This window comes from Columba livia, chromosome 1 (assembly GCF_036013475.1).
Source record: "Columba livia isolate bColLiv1 breed racing homer chromosome 1, bColLiv1.pat.W.v2, whole genome shotgun sequence".
NCBI classification, from domain to species: domain Eukaryota; kingdom Metazoa; phylum Chordata; class Aves; order Columbiformes; family Columbidae; genus Columba; species Columba livia.
In genome coordinates, this window is record NC_088602.1 from 198,476,566 (window position 1) to 198,500,985 (window position 24,420).

Genomic DNA, 24,420 nt, shown 5'->3' on the forward strand with positions numbered 1-24,420 from the left:
TGAACTTTATATTATCTTTATACCTTAAATGATAAGATTTCAGAATGGACTCTTGTCTTAAGACTTTTGATGTGATGCAATGCTACAATACATAGTAGGTCTCCAAGAGTGTAGCAAGATACATTAACCTTGAAAAAAATCTGGTGATCAAGGTGCTATGCTAGAATTAGAGATGTGTCAGTCAATGTCTACAGTATCTGCAGGTGATGCAGATACTAACCGTGCTACAGAATCTAAGCATCAACAGTAAACAAACCCAATGATATTCAGGCATAATTTGTCACTACTTAAAGTGACAGCAATTCAGCTTTTCGATGTTTCTAACAAAACTCGAACAAGCAGAGACCTTAATAAATATAATTTTACACTGCATCTGTCCTAGGAACGCTTCACATAGAGTACTCTGCTACTCCCTCACCCAGGATGGCAAAGCGTAAACCAGCTGTGGCACACAGCCAAAGCAACAAGGAAAAGAAAAGCCACCACCATTTTAGGCTCTACACTCTAAACCTGTTCTACAGAGAGTTAAGTGACTTGCAAAGTACCTTTCCAATTTTAGCTGGGCCATCATTGCTATCAGCATAATGAAAATAGAGTAAGGCACAATTTAGGTGCTGGAGGGGATAAAATAAAAATATCTGCATAGTTTGGGTGCAAACCGGCTGCCTTGTGGTATTCCTGCATGGGAAAAAGAAAGACCCAAAAACTACATCTGTTATTATAGTATGCAAGTTTTGGCTCTATTTACATCTTTATCTCATTTAAATAATATGAAGTACTGTATTATAAACAAGCTCTCATACCAATTCATCTTATTTGCCAGACTCAGCCACCTTTCTTAAAAATGCACAGCAATAAAAACAAGTACTGAGACAGCCGGTTATTATTAAACAAAACACGAAAACTTACAATACAATGAACTTTTGTTTCAGAATAACCCAAATCTGATTGAGAAGGCAGGGGGAAGTCAGATTGGTCACGACAGAAAAAGTATTCTAGCTAGGGAAAGCATGAAAAAATTAGGATTGCTTTTTACTGAGACTAAATATGTTTTCAGTCCCAAATTCTTTAACTTTTATGAATTTTTGGCAGAACATAGATGCTTGGCTCTGTTAAATAAGTGTTATAAAAAAGTCCCTGTGGCACAAATTAGATAATGACTCCCAGTAAAACAAATTTGATTCTTTTTGCTCATTGAGCCACCAGGTTTTCTGGAAAAATTCCTTCCCTTGTGAGTAGAGCCTTGGGAGCTGCAGTTACTGAGACTGACCACATGCCCAAGTTCCCTCAGTTTCCCATCCTTTAAAGTGTCTATCTTCATAAATCACACAGAGATTGGTTTTGCACCTGAACACATTTTCACCTGAAACTAGCATCTTGCTGTGTTTAAATACAACATAAACAACTCCTTCCCCACATACTCATCTTAGCTTTTTTGTGCTATTCTTGCTCAAATATTTTGAGTGTCTTCTCCATTTTCCCCCTTAAAAATATTCTGTTTCTCAAGTGCTTAGTGTCTTTTACCACATCCTTTCCCTTCCCACCTCCAGGAGGAGGCTGGAAATGCTGACAGAGCCATAACTGCATAGTGATGACTACAACTGATGGAAGAATTATCTCATACAAACACACAGAGGAGACGTAAGGCTGACTGATTATTAACAGAAGTGGCCAACTGAGAAAAGAAATATCCCACTGTCCTTTCTAACTACACAAAGTTTATTAATGAGAAGTTTAACAACATAAGGCAAAATATTGTTCCACAGCTGTAAACTCAAGCTAAAATAGCTCTGTTCACTCAAGTTACTAAAGCTTTACAACTGTAAGAGTGATTTCTAGCAGTCTAAATAAATATTTATCCCAAAAAAAAAGCACTTCAGCTTGATCTGTATGGAGTTTGTTTTGTTGTTTCAGAAGAACAGTATGCCTGAAAAAAGCTGATTTTTTTTAAACAGCATTTGAAGACTTATATTTTCATGTAGACATAGATCTCATCTTTCTACCATCCATTTGTTTTTATCAACATCAGCAAGATGCTATATGAAACCAATTCCATGGACTGCACTGGTGTAACAAAGTAGTTTGGGATGACTGACTAAGCAGCACAACTCTAATGTAAAGACCACCATGCTAGTATGTTGTGAACAGCACAGATCCACAGCAGTCAAAGCACTTCCTGGACTACACTCAATCTTACTAGTAGAAAGCAAGGACTCCAGTTTTCAGAACCTTCCAAGAGAAGTGCTCTGCAGGAAGATGGATGACATATGAAGAAAGCTGTAAATTACTGCTTCCTCTTCATCTCCCTGTGGCTGCCAGTGGCTTAGGATGGGGTCCTAACTCCACTAACTAGTAATAGTCCCAAGGGAACTACCAATCAATTAGCATTGCTCATTTCAACTGTAGCATCAACAGAGCACATCACAGTCAGGCCTTACCCACTCTGCTTTATGCTGGGAGGTGTTGCTGAGATGGAAGTGTTCAGGAAGAAATACCAGTGGCACAGCTACAGCAGCCTCTACACCATTCTGTACTTAAAAGGCAGGCTAGCATCCACTACAAAGACATGCAGGTAATTTAATGTCAACAGTTTTTGGAAAATCCAATAGCAAGTTGCTCGGTTTACAGGAGGAAGTCAAGAACAGCTCACAGATGGCTCTATGTCAGTGAACATATCTCAGAACCTAATCTACAGGGTGAACAACAGTGCCAGCTGGTAATTCACAGAGGATGTTTTGGACTCCTAGGACTTAATACCTTGGTCTCAATCCTACCCTTGGCTAGGAAGAGTTACTAGTACTCTGATTCTTCCCAGTGTTACTGGTTTTAAGGGTGCCTATTGATTCTGACAGTGTTGAGTGCATCCAAGCTACTTCCAGACTTGGCTCCATGCATTTATATATATTCATATGTGAATATATATATTCACATCTAATAAATCCTACTACAAGTAGTTGCATGGACATTATGGTACCTAAACATCCAAGTTAAACCTAAGAACCAGACTGGTTTCACCAGGCTGTGAAAACTGTAGTGTTATATAAGGGAGCCTAGCTCTGCGTTATTTTAAATAATGGAGAATTGGCTACTTATGGCAAAAAGCAAAGCCAGCCTCAAGCAGTACATGGTTTGTCCCATACTGCCACCTGCTGAAAAGAGCAAACTGCATCTCCACAATACTGTTTCCCTGTCTAGCATTCTTTTCACTTCATCTCATAACAAGATTACACATGATTGTATTTCCTCAGCTGCAAAGAAACATACAAAAACTTCTCTTCCATTCTTACAACCACATAAATCTGGAAGTGTACAGCATGTACACATATCAAGCCACTGCTCATGAGACACTAAAATGGCCCTATTGCAGAATCTGCCAAGTAAAAAGTTTGAGTGTTGTGAGGGTCTGCACAATTAAAGCTGAAGAGTTGCCTCAGCTAGCACCACCTCTGTGCTGACGGAAAGACCACATGCTTATTACTGCTTTCTATGTGGAGCCTGTTTACTAATCCAAATCATAATTAGACAGACAAACGTAAGTAAGCAGTGAAATAACAATCAACCAATTAGGTCATTAAATATTCTTCAGCACATGCTTCAAAATTCAGTGAATTTTGCAACAGACAAGCTGAATAAGCCACTGAAGAGAAAGTTTTACTTTTTACTTACACCCTTCTCTGTTGCACAAATATCTATATTTCCATAAAGAGTTCCAAGACCAATTACTTTGCCACCATTTGTCCGTATATCGATTTTATGGCTCTGTAAAAAGAAGTTCAAGAAAATCATATGGTTAGGATAATCAATCAGAACATAAGTTCTGGTTTTTCAAGTTGTACCACAATAACCACCATGGATCACAAACTCCCATTTTACTATGAGAGCCAAACATGCTGCTTATTTCCAGTGAATTCAAACCCCAAACAAGTCACCTTCCTTTGTAACCAGAAACACAAGGGAAAGAATGGTAAGAATGATGCTGAGGAACACTTTATTTTCAATACAGGTGGGTATGGTTTTTGTTGTGGTGGGTTTTTTGTTTTGTTTGGGTTTTGTTTGTTGTTGTTGTTTATTAGGTTTTTACTAGAAAAACACAAGCAGCAGCAGAAGAAAGAGGGAACTTTGTGGTTCATTTACACTCCATCCAGAAGACAAGGTATGTATATACCCAGTGCTGCAGCAGATGAGAAACATCAGATTCTAATTCAGATTAGGTATTGTGCATACATCTACATTAAAATCTCAAGTTTTTGCTCCAATAAACCAGGTTTCAAATTGAAAATGCAGTAAGTCTTATACCTTTCAATTGCTGCTGTACATAACTGATGAGAGATGAAAAATTGTACAGAAATACACACAAACTAATCTCAAAAAGACAAAAGAACAGGTCTTGAGAGTAAAAGCCAAGCACTTGCATGAAGGGGAAAAAATGAAAATCAGATTTAAATAATCTAGCTGTATTCATAAGATGCAACTTCAACAAATCAGACTTTAAGAAGCCTACAGGTCTCAACACCAAAGCTCTTTTGCTTAAGTTCACTAGCATGAAAGTTGGAATAACAACATTTAAAAAATATTCAGCATTTTTGTATACTTAATGTTGAACAAGCTTCTCTCAACACACACACACACACACACTTCATTTTCCCATATCACCACCTCCATTTTCAGATTTGTTTGTGTTGAAAAGGGTATTGTTCCTGGAGATGGCACTTAATTTAGGATACCATCTATTAAATTTGACATGCATATCATAAATATGCAAGATATTTAGACTATTAAACACCTATCTGAATAAGCCATAATAAATTGCATTAAGTAGGTCTAATCAGATGGCAATAAGATTAAAGACTTTTAAAAAAAAAATAAATACATGAAATCAAGTTTCCAGTATGGGAAACATGGGCTTATACTGCTCTGATACATTTCTGATGAAACACCAAGGACCAGAAATTTCACGGGGTTTCATAAGACAGTACCAGTCAAAATCCATTAAAAAAACCTCATACAGAATATCCAACTTTTCTGTTTAATTATTAGCATGCATGGTTAAGGACAGTAGATGTCAAATTTCTAGGTCTTCTGTAAAGACACCATGCTGTATACCAAAAATCAGCATGTTTTTTGAATTACAGACTATACAAATATCACCTTGCAGCCTGTGGCAAGTTAAGAGAATTAGCAGTTATGAAGCTGTTTGATGGCACTCTTGATTAATCCCCACATCACCAGATTTTTAATTTAAAGTCATTGATCACTGATCTTTCACTCTCCACTGTAAAGAAAGCGTGTCCTGTTTTGCTAGTCAATGAAGTTTGCAGACAGTGTCACAGTGAAGCAATATTCAACAGCTCTTCAATCCATCCAGGGGAGGGCAGCATCACTTCAGTTTGCTCAGTAGCACTAAAGGGGAATCAGTTCTTGCACTGCACTATACAATCTAGTCTGTAAGATTTTCAGTAGCTTTGAAAAAACACAAAATTCTGCTTCTCTGCTAATAGAGTATAATTCCTGAACCTGTATGAGAAAAACGGAGTTATAGTTGCCTTATTAGAACTATAGTACTACTTAAAAACATTAGACTACAAACTGTACAGCTAAGAGATACTGTAATCGAACAATTGTTTGCTCTTTCAAACAGCTACATGGTCAGCAATTTTAATTCAAAACCTTCATCTCGCTACTTTAGAGTTGACAAACCAAGAGTGGTGGCATATCTTCCCTAGTAACGTTTGTTGAAGCCATCCCAGTTATAAGAACAAAGAGCCACTCATCACTCACAACCCAAAAGAATACTTCAGGTAGCTATTTCAGTTAAAAAAAACCCCAAAGCCTGATCTACCAAAGCTCTAAGAAGAGTTTCAGTTGAAATCTGCAGTACTTTCTTGATACTTCTAATTTCAAAAGTCTTGCCTTCCGGGACAAGGCCATTGCTCTCATTTGAGGCTTAAGGGAGCAAAGCAGCTTCCCATGGACACATTGAGGTGCATGCACAGAGGAAGGATCATCTTTTACACCTGTAGTTTTCCTGACATTTTTATGAATCAAGCAAGGCTCAAAGTTGACAGAGGAAAAAAACACCACCAAGCTCCTCTAAACCGTAATGAAGCCATGGAGGAGCTGGGCTCAGAAGGTCCAAACTGGTGACTTTCCAGCCTTCTTTTCAGTTCACTAGAGAGAATTGTTTCATTGCTACTTGAAGTCTCAAGAAAAATAGAACTATTTCATTTTTTAAATTCATTTTTCCATAACATCACAAAAAGCTCTTGACAATTGTGATGGCCTGTGGTGATTACTGTTACTACTGCTGGCCAAAACTAACTCGTTTTCTCATACTATGCAGTTTCTCATGTACTGCGGTTCACTGTTATTATCATGTAAGAGTAATTTTTAACCAAAGCTTCAGACAACAGTAACACATATAGCACTGCTAACACTGTTAGATTTTAGTTTCTTTTTTAAGAGTAATATGGTCAACTACACAGAATCTGTGAGATACAAGTTGTCTGAAAAGGAAGTAAACCTAGCTCTATTTTAAATTTCCCATTAAGTTCAGTTTCCCATATGTATGCTATATAATCATCTCTTACGATGGTAGCAAAAAACATTGTAAGATTTTTCATAACAAAAAATTACTTAAACTTAGGAATTACCCTACTTGAAAAGCCCTTCTTTTGAATTTATACCAATTCCTGCAGGTGCAATCGCAATTATTCAAGTGAATTTGATTCCAAACAGCACCTACGTCAGATATGCTTTGATTATTCCTACAAAAGCCTATGCCAGCAAACCTGAAATCTTAAGATCAAATATATCTGATAAAGACTGCGTATATATAATGTTCATGACCCTGTTTATTCAGTCAGGTATTTTGGACACCTAGTGCAACTTCTGATTGAAAATTAACCTGAAGAGTTTGTCAATAGCACTGATATATCAGAATTGTAAAAAAGCCTACTAGACAGGAAATCCAAACCTGTCTCTCTTTTTTTTCCTTTGAGGGGCGGGGAGGGCAGATATCAGGCTTATGGCTGTCACTGTTTCTGCTGGCTTTGACTATTAAAGGTACCTGGACTTCTGACTCTACATTATTTAGTGTTATTGACTTCATGTCTCAGTTGCACATAGTAAATAAAAGTGAGGTGCTACACACACAGTGACACTTAGACATACCAGAGTACCTTTCATCTCCAGAACTGGTATTCAAGTTGTTTGTTTGCTGTTGTGGTTGGTTGGTTGTTGTTTGGTTGTTTTTGGTTTTGTTTTCTAAATATCCGATACTCTACCACACAATCCCTTTTAAAAACACTGATGGAGTGGGGAAGGGTTCTTGGTACCTTTATTGACTGCAAGACACTAGTCCCCTTCTCCGTTTCTATTTTGCAGTTATCACATTCTATTTTCTTAATCTTCACACAGCCAGTCCCTGATGTTTTGATATCCAAATCTAGAATTAAAACAGTTTTATTAGCAACGGAATGACAAGAATCAGATCTATTCAACATAGTACTTATGTGTGTAGTAACTACAAATAGTAGGGGAAAAAAAAGCAGCTGCTTTGTTACTAAAGAACCTTCTTGCAAAGTTTTGCCACATGATCTCAATTACATGACTAGCCACTATAAACAAATGACACAGAAAAATTTGTACACCTGTGTATTACTCTCAAGAGAGGCAGCAGAGTGACTGTAACCTTTGGCAAGGGATCAGCAAGGTATAGTTCTTTAGGGAGGTTTTATCTTTTTCTAAGCCACTCCCAAATTCCACCCCTATCACATAGCTACCCTAGTCACCAATTCTGTTAGCAATTCTACTGAGACATTTGGGTACCCAGACATGGATTTTGGGGTGGGAAGGCTGGAAGGTTCTTTGAGGCCACATGCAGAGTAATAAATACACAGGTCTTGCTTAGACCCTATGCTTCTTCAGCAGCTTAACACAAAAGCGGGTACAGAAGAGTCTGCATGTGTCATTCTCCCCAAGCCTTCCTGACTTACCTCTGTGGCAAGAAGCAGCATGTTTGCCTCCACTCTGAATCACCTCACCTTATTACTGTTCATAAACTCCCACAAAGAAAGTCACTAGATCTTGTATACAACTCTGCTATCAAGGGAGTAATTTATGGGCTTAAAAGGCTTCACACAGGACCAGCGAAGGCATTTTTCTGCCACTTGAGCTCACCCCTGAGTTTAAGGAACTGGGAAGAAGTTTGAGAATGTCCAGTCTGCAGATTCTAACTATTATTAATCACCACCATAATGACTGGCAAATGGTAAAGCCAGGGGAGGGAAAAAAGTGATTTTGTTCTTCTAAAGAAAAAACACAGAAAGAAAAGTTTAATAGGAGTCAAAAGTAAAGCTTGGAAACTTACAGTTCTCCTACTTGACTACGGCAGAGAAACCTCTGCTCTCTTCGCCAGAGTATAACATGGAAAAGCATTGTAACAGTTTGCCAAAGTATGCTGTGTAGTATTATTTCTTGGGGGTTTTCAAAACAAGACTGGATAAAGCCCTGAGTAACCTCTTCTGACTCTGCTTTGAGCTGGAGGTTGAACTAGAAACCTTCTGAGATCACATTCAATCTGGATTATTCTATGATTCTAATATAATATGTACCTACAAAAGCAAAACATAAGAACCACAAGGGAAGACAGAACAGATTGTTCTCAAATTCTGGTTATGCAAGACCTCAGCTGGGTTTACCTCTGAGTATTCCATCCATGCACAGTAACCAGAAAGCAAAGAGCTGGTTTCAGATTTAATTAGCATATGCTGTTTGATATGCCAAGACAACGATACTTTTATGTGCTGAGATTCTGAATCTACAGCCATGTGCCTACACTGTCCCTGGAATTAATAGCTAACAACTACACATGACCTGAAAGAAAATAAATAAGCTAGATTAAAGAGATTCATTGACATCTAACATTTATGAAGGTTAAAGTATCCGAGAGAATTACCGGATTGTGTTTGATACTGGAAGACTACATACAGCATATGACTCGACACTAAGAAATAGAAGACCCTTTAGTAAGCAGCCCAGTAGGACAAGCACAAGTTGCTTTTGGTTTAAAATGCATATTTAAGTCCATCATCTTGCATCTTCTGCGCATGCTCTTCAGAGTCTAAGGAGTTTTAGCTAACTTAGAGCTTTCTGGATAAGCTCCAATCTAAATTGTGAAAGTTGTTATGAAATGCCACAACTCCAAAACAAAGAAATAAGCTAGAATACTGTAAGACATTCCCAGCAACTTCTCACAGCTAAGTGACAGAAAGAGCTCAGCTAAAATGGTCTGAACACAAAAGAGTTAACATCCTCACATATTTGAGGAAGGCCAGTGAAAAGCCAAAGAACTTGCAGAGCAACAACAGTTTCTATCTGGTTTGAGATGTGGTTTTATAAGATCTTTTACTTATGTAACAGTGTTTAGTAGATAATTCTTTCCTAAATAAAGAAAAGGAACAACCGATGCACAAACTGCTACTCTGAGAACCTAAAAACCAAACCAGAACCAAGAGGACATTTAAAGTAGAACCTCACTGACAAGTAGCAATTATGCCTCACTGAGTACAAAAACATTTTAACATTTTAGGAAATACATCTCCAGACATGCCTGGGTAACAGCACAAACAGATAAGACTAACGACATGCTAATTATGGGGTGACAAACTAGTAGAAGGGGACTACAATCTACAGACTGTCCAGGGAACCAGAAATGGATGAGGTTACCACAAAGCCATGTGGAAGAGCTGAGAAAAACTACTCACTAAAAAAAGCTTGTTTCAAGAAGGAAGACTGTAAGACTGTCTGCAGGGTTGGTTGACATTCAGAAGAGAATAATCTCAGAGACAGGACAAAGGCAAAATGTTGTTTTTTTTTTCTCCCCAATCCATCAGGATTCGTTATCAAGACCTTCAGGAAGGCTCCCCTCATTGAAACTCTTTATGAAGGCTGAGATTCTCCAGATCTTAATACAATTAATTCTAGCTCCTGAGAGCAACCAAGGTTAGAGTAATACATAGTAGTCACTCAGAGATCCTGCAGCAACTCTGAATCACAGAATGGCTGGGGTTGGAAGGGACATCTGGAGATCATCTAATCCAACCCACCTGCTAAAGCAGGTTCACCAGAGCAGATCACACAGGAATGTGTCCAGGCAGGTTTTGAATGTCTCCAGAGAAGGAGACTCCACAACCTCTCTGGGCAGCCTGTTACAGTTGTCCTCACATTAGATGGAACCTCCTGTGCTTCAGTCTGTGCCCGCTGCCCCTCATCCTATCATTGGGCACCACTGGGAAGAGTCTGGTCCCATCTTCTTGACACCCACCCTTGACATATTTACAAGCATTGACAAAATCCCCTCTCAGCCTTCTCTCCTCCAGGCTGAACAGATCCAGCTCTCTCATAACATGCTCCAGATCCCTGATCATCTTTGTAGCCTTACACTGGACTCCCCCCAGTAATTCTCTGTCCTTCTTGAACTGGGGAGCCCAGAACTGGACACAGTACACCAGATGCAGCCTCACCAGGGCAGAATAGAAGGGGAGGAGAACCTCCCTCAACCTGCTGGTCATAATTTTACTAATGCACCCAAGGATACTGTTGGCCTTCTTGGCCACAAGGGCACATTGTTGACTCATGGTCAACCTGTTTGTCCACCAGAACTCCCAAGTCCTTCTCTGCAATGCTGCTTTCCAGCAGGTCCTTAACCTGTACTGGTGCCTGGGGTTATTCCTCCCCAGGTGCAGGACCCTACACTTGCCTTTGACTCTCATCAGGTTCTTCTCTGCCCTGTCCTCCAGCCTGTCCACGTCTCGCTGAACGGCAGCACAGCCTTCTGATATGTCAGCCCTTCCTCCCAGTTTGGTATCATCAGCAAACTTGCTGAGGGTGCACTCAGTCTCTTCATCCAGGTCATTGATGAACTGGACCTAATACTGATCCCTGGAGAACCCTACTAACTACTGGACTCAAAATATTAAATTACTAACAGCTATAGAAACCAAATGTACCTGCTGCCAGAAAAATAAAGGGTAATAAATGTGACAATAGGTTTCAGTTCAATTACCTGTAATCCTGGGATGGACTCAGTGAATGTACTACAGACAAGACAAGGTAATCTTTGCACTGGCCAAGCAGGAGAGGAAAAAAAAAAGTCAAAAAGTCAAAACTAAAAATATCTCTTTGAGAACACAGTCCTGCTGCAGTTTAGTGAAAGAGTCAATGAATATATAAAAGTAACTGTTGATCTGTTTAAGAGAATGAAGTTGGATTTTCAAATGTCTTTGACAATATCCTTAGGCCTATATTGTCTTTCAGTTATAAACTACACATCTTCAACACTACATGAAAGTGCATATCAGCACAAATATCAAGGTTGAAAAGTTCCAATGACACTGAATTATTTGGACTAGTTAAAAACTCACTGACAAATTGCAAAAAGATAGCAGGAAATCAAATGGATGGTTTGCCTTGTGGGACTGTTTGCCGAGAGGCATGGAGTTTGCCAGGAAGCACTCACCCTGAAGCTGTTTACATGTGTAAGCAGACACTTGGAAGAGAGACCCACTGAGGGGCTAAGCTGTGTCAGGCTCAGAAAATCCCCCAAGTTGAAAACAGGTGACAGTAAGAGAACACAGAGATAAAATATCATTTATGTTTGTCCTGTTCTTACTTCCCTAAGCATCTGTTCATGACTACTGGTGGAGACAGGAGAGTGGTCTCACTGAACTCATGGTACAAATCAGTACAGCCATGCTAAAATACAAAAAATAAACCATACTGAGGGCAGAGAGGGGTGAGGTAATCCCCTGATATTATTTACAGAATGTTTGTCTCTATACTAGTTGCTAAGAAACAAAAGAAACCATAAGTTTTGAAACACATATCTAAGAAACACCATTTCAGTTATCAACAGTGTTAAAAAAAAATATATGGATGAGTAAGACTAGAAAATGAAAGGAGAATGCTGCCATGATAAATCCATAAAACTTCTCCATTTTGAATGATATACAGTTCAGCTGCTTCTAAATGAAAACAGGAAAAAAGACATAGCAGAATTCAAGATATAGCGGGGGAAAATTAAGAGAAGTTAAAAGGTGCAGAATGTGTTTACTGTAAGGGTTTGGGAAAGTGCTAGCACCATGCTTTACAAAAGTAATAGACAACATGTATGAAGTATAAGTAGAATGAGATCATTCACCATTTCTCACGCCACACCTGCAGCAGTGTTGAATAACCACTTGAGGCAATCCAAAGGACTGTGTTTTTTTGCACACTGAACATTTTTTCTAGCACTGTGAAACTTATTCTGTACTGTACAGAAAAATGCACAATTCTATAGGAAAAAAAAACACATCAATGACTAAGTACAAATCTCTCTGGGCCAAGCACTCTAAACCTCAGCTCATTGAGGGGAATTATCCTATCAAGTTTGCCCTTTTCCTTCCACGAATTTAGAGCCACTGTCAGTATTTCTGTCCAGTGCAGATTTTTTATTGGTTTCAGCCACTACAGCTGCTCTCCCAAGTTGTTTGTAGGTTCTGTACCAGAAACCCAGTGCAGATTTTTGCCTTGTGCTCAAAAAGATAATGCAAGACTTGTACTAGACAAGGGAGCTCTTCTTGGTATTTAATCTATATTGTTACCTTCCAGACCTTTTTGATCTCTGTGGATGGCGACCCAGCACAGCTACCACTAGCGGTCCAACAGCCCTACTGGGAACAATGCTTGAGCTGCAGGTGTGCACAGCACATACTGACGGCTGTTGACTCCCAGCTGAGCTGCCGTTACGTTTTTTCTGGAAGACCAGCTGTCAGTAAAAATACAAGCGTGCAGTGCAACTACCACTTAATAGCACAAGTCTCAGCACTATGTATTGCTGACAAAAACGTCAACAACAAATCACGTATCCAAACACCAAAGAAGTCAGGAAACGGGGTGGGGGGGCGGGGAGGAGGAGAAAGGACGTTTTGAAATTCTTTAACTAGAGGGGGCATTATGCCATTTCCCAATTTCCGCTGCCACCGGCGCTTGTAGCCGAAGCAGCGGCAGCGCCAGCGCCGTTCCCGGTGCGCCCCACCTGAGCGAACGACCCCGCCTCCCCTGGGTGGGGCTGACCGCCGGGCGTGCAGCCGCCCCGCCCCCGCCTCACCCACCGAACTTCACGGGCGTCCTGACGTCCACGACAGCCTTGCTGTCCACGGCGTCCGCGACGATCGCCATCTGCTGCAGCGCCTCGTCGTACTCGACGCGGACGCGGTCCCGCTGCCGGCCGCGGGGCGGGGGGCTGCCGCCGCTCACGGCCACCAGCACACGGTCCGCGTCCGGGTAGCGCTCCGGGTCCAGCGGGCGGACGCTCACCTGGCAGGGCAGCCGCACCCGCAGCCGCCCCCGCGGGCTGACCGCCAGCGCCCACTCCTGGAGCGGCTGACGGCCGCCGGGCTCGGCGGAGCTGCTGCAGCCGCGGCGGGGGGCGGGCGGCCCCCACCATCCGCCCGCCGCCCGCACCGCCAGAGGCGCCCAGCGCGGGGGCAGCGCCCTCATGCCGCCCGGTGGGGCCGCGGCGGAAGCCCCTGAGGCGAGCGGAGGCGGGACAGGAGCCGCTCCCGGCGGCGGACAGCCGTTACAGCCGTTACCGCCGGGTCGCGTGACGCAGCTGCACGCGGGGAGCGGCACCGGGGCGGTTGGTAAACAGGCGGCGGCTGCTGGCGCGCGCACCGGGAGCGACAGGCGCCAGCCCCGCCCACGGGCTTCTGGGAGTCGTAGTTCACCAGCACGCGGAAGGAACTACAGCGCCCGAGAAGGGGCAGACTTTATGTACTCATTGGCCTATCAGCGAAAGGGGAAGGCGGAGTATTTCTGTGGTCTGCTTCTATTGGGCAGCGGGGCGGGATGGTAGAGCCAATCAGAATGGAAGGAGCGGGCCGAGGGCCGTTGAGGTAGGGCAAGGGGCGGTGAGCCGCCGTCGCCATAGCAACGGGGGGACGCGCTCGGCGAGGCGGGTCCGGCCGCGGCCGCACAGGTAAGGCCCAGCGGCGGGGGCTGCGCGGCCTGGAGGGACTTGCAGAGGCCGGGGACGGGGAAGGCAAAACCGTGGCTCCAACGAAGAGGCGGGAAGCTAGTCCAGCGGTGGTCGAGCCTCAGTCCTGTTTGAGGAGTCGCGGCGGGGCTGGGGCACAATTCGCCTTCCGTGTCCCTGGGTGCCGGGACTCTGCCCGCCGCTCCGTGCTGCCATCTCCTGCGAGAGAAACCGAGGTGCCTCCGGGCGTGAGGTTGTGAAGCTAATGGAGAGTGTCCAGAAGAGGGCTACAAAGTTGGTGAAGGGTTTGGAGGGGAAGCTGTATGAGGAGCAGCTAAAGTCACTTGGTTTGTTCAGCGTGGAGGAGGCTGAGGGGAGACCTGATCGCAGTTACAGCTTCCTCACAAGGGGAGGAGGAAGGGCGGGCGCTGATCTCTTCTCTTTAGTGACCAATGGCAGAACCCGAGGGAACAGCAGGAAGATGTGCCAGGGTAGGTTTAAGTTGGACATTAGGAAAAGGTTCTTCCCCCAGAGGGTGCTGGAGCTCTGGAACAGGCTCCCCAGGGAGGTGTCACGGCCCCAGGCCTGACAGTGTTCAAGAAGAGACTGGACAACACCCTCAGACACATGGTGTGAACTGTGGGGTTGTCATACGCAGGGACAGGAGCTGGACTCGATGATCCTTGTGGGTTCCTTCCAGCTCTGGACATTCCATGATTCTGTGAAGGCCTTTTCCATGGTCCACTTGGGCTGACTGTGGTGCACTAACAGGTTTCACCCTGTTCAGCCTCTGCAGCCACAGGATTTCACACCTGCAAGGAGAAGGCAGGATAGAAGAATGGGAAGGGGGCAATGGCAGGGCTTTGGGTGGCAGCCTGGTCTTTGTTACACTTAAGCTTATAGTAAGAATGCATGTGTTGAAATGTCCTCATTAAGAGGATGAAGAAGCAGTTTGGCAGATGTGCTGGAAAAAGTTTTTTCGAAAGCGGTATTGCAGTGCTTCAAAATTTGTCTCTGTCAAGACGGCTTGGTTAACAGTTACTCATTGTGACTGCTTTTTAACAGTTAACATACAGCCTAGCAGTTCTAAAGCCAGCCCAATAAATATTTCTCTGAGTTCTGTACAAAAATGTCATGAGACAATTGTCCTTCTAAGGTTTACAAACAAGTGGGGAACAACTGAATTCAGTTAAAAAGACTTTTTTGGACTTCATAGTCTATATTATCATTGTATGATAATTTAAAAAATGAGGTGGAGGAGTGTGGGCATAGATGATGTAAAGTCAGGGGCTGAATTATTTTCATATTGTAGTTTATTGCCAGTAATGAGCATGAAACATGCATAGAAAGGTGCATTGTCTTAGCTACATTGCAACACAATAAATAATGAAATCTGGGGTTGTCACTTTACTGATTTGTTGCCTTTTGCACTCCATGTGATGTTTTTCTTCTTTTCCGAAAATAACCACGCAAGCCATGCAATATGGTATTTAGTCATCAAGCTCTTTTCATCTTGTTAGCATGGTTTCCAACTTTATCACTGTCTGGCATTGATTATTTATGAATCTGAAATGAGATCTGAGTGTCCAAGAGGAAAAAAGATGGCCCTAGCTTTTTGGTTCATCTGTAATTTTCACTGCAGAAAGTTTAATAAGATTCATATTCATCAATAAAGGATTTTAAGTTAAATTATTTAATTGGTTTACTTTATTCAATCTCAAAAATTAGTAAATTAAACACAAAAAGGGCCAGTCTGCCATATGATAGTTTAGCATAGAAAAACAGAGCTCTATAAAGACAAAAATGTATCAAGAAATATCCGGAGCATGATGGGGGATACAAGTTATTTTTTTTCAGGTCTTCAGAAATAGTTGATTTTTGGAAAAAAATATTACAAAATTCTCACTCTTGAGACCAAATAGCACGTGTAAATGTTAGATAATTTGCTAGGGAAAGAGTTACAGCCCTGTGAGAAGTGTGGTGCAATGTGCTGTAATTCCACTAGATGACAGCCAATTCAACAAATAACTCTATTAGCCCACTGTTCCAAGGGAACCTCTTGGTTCGTGGGTCTCACCGCTGCCCCCCACTTCTCCTGAGGTCCCTCCTGCTCTTCCTGAGCATCCTCTCCTGCCTCCTCCTATAGCCAGCGCTGCTTTCCCACTCCCCCTTTTCCTTGTATCCAGTATCTTGTACCCAGTATCCAGTACCTTGTATCCAGCATCTTGTATCCAGATACTTGTACCCAGTATCTTGGTATTTGATGCTTCTTGTGAAGACAGAGGTTTACCAGGTTGCGCTCCCTCCTGTGCTATGAATCAGCTTTAACCTTGACGAGCTTCGCATAATTGAGAACTTTGTGCAAGAAACCATTCAAAGACACTATAGCCTTAGCTATGTATATATTTCACTGGTCTGTGTTGGCTTTTTTCATAAGATACAGTCTAAGCATACTTATGTGGTTAAAAATACTGAAGAAAACAGTCGTTGCTGGGAAGAAGTTCTTTCTCCATACATATGAAACCTCATGTTTTTAATGTTTTACTTATGTCATCTATATTTTGGCTATAATATTTATTCATTTTCATGCTCTTGACTGAGTTCCAGCTGATCCCACGTCAGCTAGTGTGGCATGTAGCAGAGTCCAACAGTAAAATGAGATTTATTTCCATCTTTAGTTTCCTGACTTGTCACTTGCGGGAAAAGAAAACTATATCAAATTTATAAATGAATATTTGATTAGAGCTCAAATTTCAAGATGCCTGTGTGATTCCTTAATGTATTACAATGCTTATTAGCTATTTTACCAGATATTTACTTACAGTGTTGTTGTAAGCCAAAGAATATTCTGTGTTTCAGGCAAAAGATAATAAAAACTAGACCTTGTAAAGTGTTATAAAATAGATTTTAAAGTAGATATAAAATAGAGTAGTTACAAAATAAATTTTAAAATAGATTTTAAAGCCAAAGCATTATTAGAGGTGCCTTTAGGCTAAGGTAAGGGAGAGAGATTTCAAGGGAAGAGGAGTTAAATAAAAAGGATATACAGAAGAGGCTGCAGAAGGAATATATTTTTCTAACTTTCATATTTGGAATTAATCACAAAATAAAATCAGATAGCTTTAGGTACTCACCAGGTATAAACTTAGTCTGCCTGGGCAGGTTTATGCTATAAATGTAATTAAGAAATTATGGGAGTTTCCCCCTCAGGAAAACAGGGCCGCCCTGCAGGAGGGTTCTTGCTGGTGTCAGGCTCATGCTGAGGCTCCTGCCTTCCGATGCAAGAACACTTATTTCAAGTTAACATCCAGCATTTGGGCGAGGTTCACCACACAGGGCTACTTACCTATCAGTGTTCCTATCATAAGGCTTAAGAATTATGTAGCTGGGATATTTTTTCCAATTTATTAAAAATTCTTGTGTGTTTATATTATTAAATATTTTTGTTATACTGTTTTAGCTCTTTATTTTGTTTTGTAATTTGTATTTTTAAGTGACGTATTTCTGAACTGCTTAGTTCTCAAGGCATGTCTGTGTTTCAGCGGATAGGCGAAGCAGGTTTTGTTTGTTTTCCCCTGGGTATTTTAGTGTGTATGTAGTGCTGGTAACCGTTTCTTCTTAGGGGTGGCAGAGAGAAGCAATCTCCAGAGCACACAGTGGTTTGAATTTCAGGGATTTTTTGTCACACTACCAGAAATTTTCTGAGAAAAATAAGTTCCTCCTGGAAATTAAGTGAAAAGGGAAGTGACAAATCTTACTATTCAAATTCTCTCTCTCTTAGTCATATGTAATTAGAACTCCAGCCAATAAAGTCTGTGTGTGGCTCAGGGTGATTCCATCCTGAATTGCAGAGACTTAAAAACAAGTGGAAACAATGGAACTCAGAGCTGAAATTGTTAAGCAGTTTAGGCATGTAGTGTGCTCTCGTTTCCTTAAAGCAGTTGTTAGTGGGGTTGTACTCTACATTGTATGCATATGATAATGCCCCATTGTACATAATGTAATTTTAATTTTAATGATCATTTAATGATCATGGTCATTTAAATATATAACCCTTCATGCTAAATCACAGGTTCTGCCCAGTTGAAACAGAAGCTCTGCTGCTTACAAGTCTGCAAGCTTTGACTTTAGGAAAGAAGCATTAGGAAATCAGATTTTAGGGGACGAAAAGAAGATCACTGTGCCATTGAATAAATTCATGGTACAGGAGTACCATGTTACAGTACCATGTTATTAATATTATCTGTAGCTCTCATCTCTTCCATTCTTGAAGCGAATGTGGTGTAACTGACAGTTTTGAAGAAGGATTACAAGGACAGTGGAAGGCAGAGGAGGGCTTTCATGCCTGTGGCAGCAGGTAGATTGGCTTCTTCACCTTAGAAAAAGAATTATCAAATTAAGACACAACATTAGAAAAAACCTAGTCCATAGAAATGTTGTGATTATTCAGTGACTCATCCAGTAAAAGAACTAGGTGGCATTAAGGAGCCAGATTCAAACAGAACTTTAAACAAAGCACACTGGTTCCATTGTGTAGAGGTGAGATGAAAATCTGCGTTCCGCTGGATTTTGCAGATACCGACATTTTTGCAGGAGTTGAAGGTGAGTGGGGATGGGTTCAGGGAAGCTTCACCACTCTGTGACTGGTGGATTCTTCTGTCCCTCCCCAGGCATCAGTGTTGGCTGGAAGCGTGCAGAGCTAGGTCAGCTTTTGGTCCCACTAGAACTTGCCGTTCCAACTACGTTACATAATTTTTCTAACTAATTCAATGTGAAACTCTAAGTCAGTTGTCTTATTTTTGAAGTAATATTTAGTTTTTAAGCTTTTGTGTGCAAGAGGAGGTAGCACGAAGATGTGGATAACTACCCTGTATCATGCCCCACTGTGCAGCTGAGGTTCTGTTCATCTGCCCCTCTCTCCTGCCATCCCCGCAGGCAGCTCCGTAGCAACTTCCAGAAAAATCATCCAATTAAACTCATACCATTGATTGAAATTACTTGGATTTCCTTAGCTTATTTGCCTGAGAAAGGAGTAATAAAACTGTTCCTTTCACAGATCAGTGTTGAGGGAGGAGGAAGATACCTCCTCCTGCAAGAGAAGGAAATAGTACATAACATCTATGGATGCAGCTGGCTGTGAAAGGACACCTGTGTCTATGGCCTCAGCTCAACTTAAGGTGAATTTACACCTATTTGTTTAAACTTGACTAGACCTTAGAGTTCTGTTGTATTAAACAAAAAACCTCTTGTGAGTTGGAGCTTTTATGTGTCGGTCTACACCAATTTAATTAAACCAGCTTTAACTGAAACATCAGATTTGTGTGGCAACAAAGAATGAGAGGGGGAATATATTAAGAAATCAGTAATTTCTATCAGGAAGGAAAGTAGCACACGTATAAATTTATAATGTGCTATCTGTAAATCCAAGTGTGAACCTGCATGTAATACAAATAATTAACTACTTCCGTAAATATTTCCACTGGAGTTATTCAGGCTACTTGCACAAATAACTGGTCATTGTTTTAATTGACTTCACAGACTTCACGGTCTGGCCCGATGTTATCAAACTGAAATTATAAATTACTTTGAAAGTACGTTCATACTGAAGTTTTAACAAAATAATAGAAAAGACGTTATTTTAGCACAGTCTTCAACATACAACAGTTTTTGCCTTCAGCAATAGCAGTGTCTAATATTATTAATAGCTTAATATTATTCTAATTATGAATTCATACCTTTAATTCTCTAACAGTGGCAGAGAAAACTAAAGTACTTCATAATTTTTTCCCCTTTGTGCTTAAAATACATGTTCAAGTTGAACTTGAAGGGTAAGACTGTGTGACTGGTACCAAAATCTTTCTGAACCTGAATCTTTTTCTAATTAATTTGATTAATGCAAGGGATTAAGATAAAGTTGAAAGGGGTTCATCAGTATATGTTAATGAAGATGACCACTTGAAGTATAGTTTCCTTAACAGATTTTGATAAATTTTGTGTCTTCACTAGTTGATGCATCTTCATACATGGAGCTGCATCTCTCCATGTTCAAAATGAAATTTTACTACTTTCTGCATCTGTCACTCTGGAAAGAGTCAATGCAGCTAAGTGTTGCCTATCCGGATTCTGCACTGGCTTGTGTATGCACACGGCTTTTTCTAGAGAGGTACTGAAGATGTTGGCGTTAGTCCTTGGAATCTGAGTTCAGACTTTTATTATTGCTGTCCTCAAGCTGTTTCACAAGACAGTTCTCAGCCTGGTTTGACCTGGGCTCCAAAACAGGCTCGTAATTCCCTTTCTCTGCAATTCTCTGTGTTGGATCAAGGCAGATATACTGTTTGAAAGCATGCATATTTGTTGAATTATTCTGTAAATGTAGAAATCATGCCAACCTCCATTTCTATTTGAATTAAATTGTTTATTTATCAGATATAGCAAAATTACAAAATTTCCACTTTGCTTTTTGAACTTTACATATCCAATTTTGTATAAGCTGAATTTTAAACTTAATTATGTAGCAGGTGATTGAAGAATGCTAAACTTATTTCAATGTCTTATTCCCATAATCGTACATGTCTTTTGTTACAGTCCGTCATCTTCTCTCTTCAAAAGGAGTGGAGACCAGCGCTTATCACACTAGCGAAGGCTGTCTCATTGCTTTCCTCTTGGTCAGCTGTCTATGGTTGTGTCTTAACACAATATTATAAACTTTTCAGATTCTGAAGGTTGCTTTTGTTCTTTTCTGCCCAGCAAACTGGAGTCTTGGCAAGGACTCCTTTGTACTACCACACCATGCGGAAGTGTATTTTTTGACTGGCATCAACTGTATGTTTCACATACAAGATCAACAAAAGTGCTGACACCCGTGAAGCCCTCAGTTTTTGGCATTGTTCTGCTTGGAGTTTCTTCAAGAGTGCTTCTTGCTCTGTCTAAATTCTTCCCATATGTTTTAGAGAAACAAATAAAGCAGCAGCCGCAGCCATAAACATGAAATGTGTATGCTAAGGTATTCAGCAGTTCTTTATAAATGAAAAATTGCTCTGTTTATAAATGTGCATACATGTTTATGTACAGTATTTCAGAGATTATTTCTTGGCCTCTATGATGTTTACAGTTGTTTCACAATGTTTTGACTCCTCCAGGAGAGATCATAAAATTGCTTTTTTTTCCATAAGCAAATACAGCCACTGAAATCTCTCTAAAAGTCAAAATGTTCCTGAAGGAATTCCAAACAGCACTGAAGAAAGCCTAAACTTGCCAGTATAAACTTCTCTACCTTTACTGACAAGGGACTCTTGAAAAGGTTGATGCATAGAACACAACATTTTAAAATTCCTTTTCCTACCACAATTGTAAAAAGAAATTGTATTTTTCTTAACTATCAGCTTCCTGGCTTTGGAATGCAAAATTGCTCTGGTTGTTTCATTGGAGAAATCTAGTATATACTATTGAAATTTCTTGAAAGTTCTTCTCAATTTTATTACAATTTTAATTTTGATTCTCCTTGATTTAAATTTTAAAAAGGTCCCTTTTAAAAGAAACGAGTCTCCCATATGTTTTGTAAAAGGCTGAATGATGTCAAGACTGACTAATCTGCAGTGGATTATGCATCTTCAGCAGCTGATCAGGGCTTTATAATGGTTTTGTCCTACAGCAGAATACAATGTTCTCCGTGTAATAGTACTTCTGCATAGTTGTGAATCGAGAAAGATCTGCTAGTGTCAGGTGAGCACTTGCAGAACTCATCAATCTTTCTCCCAAAATCTTGAAGTGAAGTACTGTGATACTGATTTTCCCATTCACTTTATCCATGGCCAGCTTTAGTGAACTTGTGAAGGAATTATTGAATTCCTGGATGGAACATTCTCCATCTCCCCTTTCTGCTGTGCTTTGCTCTACAGATAACCTATGGCTCCCCCATCTCACTGTGTCATGGCAAGATTTCAATGTACCTCCAAGGTCCTCCTTCATCACTCTTCCCTCTGTAAGATGCTTATTCCCTCTTTAGTCATCACATCTCTCTTACGTCTCTCTCCTGAAATGTTTTTGTCTTGTTTCATGCTGCCTTCAGGCAAAAGGTCATCATTGCAAAGCTCTTTGAATATCAAAACTCTTAAGATACTGTTATGCCAGGAGATGCTTTTGGCAGCTATCAATTGGCACTTGATATAGTGACAAGTACCGACCTGACAGACACTGCTGTCTTATCAGGTTTCCAACAACCCTACTTCTTCCAACTTTCCTTTATTTCTCTCTCTGTGTATTTATTAAAACAAAACAAAATGAAACAAAACAAAAACTGTTAACTAATTTGAAAAAGAGCTTTCTTCAAGGTAAAGCTTATAGAACAGCTATGTTTATAAAATTTGGCTTTTAGCCTCTTTTAAAGCTTCTTCTTTCAGGGAAGAAAAAAGGGGATCAAAATATGGCTTGAATCCTGTGAGTTTTATTATTACTCTTGAATTAGTTCACTTGGATATTTTTCAGGGTCACATTATTTTAGCAGAGGTCGCAGATACTAAAAACATACCCTGTTACTTGACTGAAATGTGGGTACTACATAGGAGCTCTGACATGAGATCTCAGGAGAATTGTTTATTTCAGTGTGTTTCTACCTCCTAGTCTCAGATTTTATATTGTTTTCTCCTTTTGTATGGTTTCGGGTTTATTTGTTGGGTTAGGTTTGAGGGTTTTTTTAAAGTATGGACACACAATGACTTACAGACATGAATAACTTTAATGTTACTCACACAAGTTAGACTAGTTCTTGTCCTCAAGGCCTCTGTGTTCTGCGAAGGGGTTCCTTTTCTACGTAATTACTCTCTGCAAGGTCAAGGGACACAATGAAAGGTGAGCTTATGTTGGGTAGAGAAAAGGGAAAACACATTCTTGGATTAGTCTTATGAACATGGCAGAGGAAAGATCATAGTACTTAGAACTGCCAGAGGCCTGCCCACTTGGGGATTTCCTTTGTAAGGCAAATTTGCAGGCAGTGGCTGGACTCCTCAGTTCAACAGATTTTCAAAACTCAGCTAGTCAAAGCCCTAAGCAACTCAATTCAGTTTTGAAATTAGCCTTACTTTGAGCAGCAGATTGGACTAGATGACCCCAGAGGCCTTTCCCAGCGTAAATCTATTATTCAATGCCTGTTTTTTAAGAAATCTTGTTTTGCATGTTGTCTAACATTTATGTGATGGTGATACAACCAACTGTTAGAGGATTTTTAAAATACTCAAAGAATGATACAGTAATAGTGCAACCTCTTACAATCTTTCATGAAGTTATAACTAGACCCACCACCTTGCTCATATTGTGACTTTTGTTGTTTAATGTGGGTGTCACATGTTAATGTGCGTTCTTTTGCACTTCTCTTGCACAGTCACGTATATCCCTAGATCTAATTTACTCTATTTTGGTGGTTTCATTACTTCCTAGAACTTCAAACAATGAGTCAGACTGGTGAAGAAAGTTCCAGTTCCAGTGACACAGAATCGGAAATCGAGAATGAGCAACTGATCTGCACTCTAGCGCCAACAGTTTATAGCCGAGATGAGGGATCCATCGATGTAGCTGCTAGTCCTGCATTTCAGTGTTTAGATGAGGTACCATGTGCCACAGCTTTCTCTATCTGTAACACTGTATATTGTGTCCAAATCAATTAACCTGAAATGTGTATTTTGGTGTTAGTAATCAAAGGTTGTTACCACAGGTTATCTTGTAGCTGCCCCATTTCTTCTCTGATTCTTTTTTTCTAAGTGGTAAGAATATTTTGTGAAGCAGTAAGATACATGGGGCATATTCTTGCTGGGGATGGTGTGCTTAACAGAAAATCACATCATTTTTTTCAGTGACCATGGCCTTACGGGGAATGAGAACAGAGAGGTCTCATTTTTGTAGTATTCTAGCTATAAAGGTAATTGCATCATATTTTTTAGAAAGGCTGAAGGAAAAATCCAAGGTAAGTGACTTCTGAGGCACTAGTAATTGATGGTGACAGAAGAAACCTTTTGGAACGCAGTCTCTTTTGGAGAATTTTCTGTGTCAAAGAAACTTTTGGAGTACTAGAAATAGCTTAGAAATTAAGATATCACATTCATATCAAATGGAATGCTTAAAAATGTAATGTCAGAAGAAATGTTGAAAGATCATCTAATCCAAAATTTATACTAAAGTAGATCCTCTGCAGATATTTGTCTAATTTGTTCTTTTGTTAAGCTCTTTGTATCCTTTCTCAGCATTTCATCATTGCTAGAGTTTTTAAAAGAAGTTTTTCCTAAATCTCAGTTTGAATTTCCTTTGGAGTGAATAATGCAGGTTTCTTCTTGCCCTTCCCACAGTGACAATGGAGAGCAATCAATTTCTGCCCTCTTTATCATAAACATATACATCTCCCTTATAACCTAAGC

At 40.5% G+C, this 24,420-nt stretch overlaps 2 protein-coding genes across 13 annotated transcripts in view; one reads left to right on the forward strand and one right to left on the reverse strand.

Moving 5' to 3' along the window:
• Positions 1–13,752, reverse strand: part of FAM185A (family with sequence similarity 185 member A) — a 37,208-nt gene extending 23,456 nt beyond the window's left edge. The window contains exons 1-3 of the mRNA XM_065049156.1: positions 13,155–13,752; positions 7,335–7,444; positions 3,667–3,759 (exon numbers count right to left, since the gene is read on the reverse strand). Coding sequence (XP_064905228.1) covers positions 3,667–3,759; positions 7,335–7,444; positions 13,155–13,542 — 591 coding nt within the window. The 5' untranslated portion in view covers positions 13,543–13,752. The remainder of the gene's footprint in view (positions 1–3,666; positions 3,760–7,334; positions 7,445–13,154) is intronic.
• Positions 13,753–13,896: 144 nt separating this feature from the next.
• Positions 13,897–24,420, forward strand: part of CCDC146 (coiled-coil domain containing 146) — a 79,642-nt gene continuing 69,118 nt past the window's right edge. For 6 of the 12 annotated variants that reach the window (XM_065049110.1, XM_065049116.1, XM_065049112.1 and 3 more), the window contains exons 1-3: positions 13,915–14,020; positions 19,074–19,194; positions 23,450–23,616. In XM_065049110.1, coding sequence (XP_064905182.1) covers positions 23,461–23,616 — 156 coding nt within the window. In that variant the 5' untranslated portion in view covers positions 13,915–14,020; positions 19,074–19,194; positions 23,450–23,460. Of the gene's footprint in view, positions 14,021–19,073; positions 19,195–23,449; positions 23,617–24,420 lie in introns of all 12 variants that reach the window. The other 6 variants (XM_065049111.1, XM_065049113.1, XM_065049114.1 and 3 more) reach the window with 2 other exon arrangements.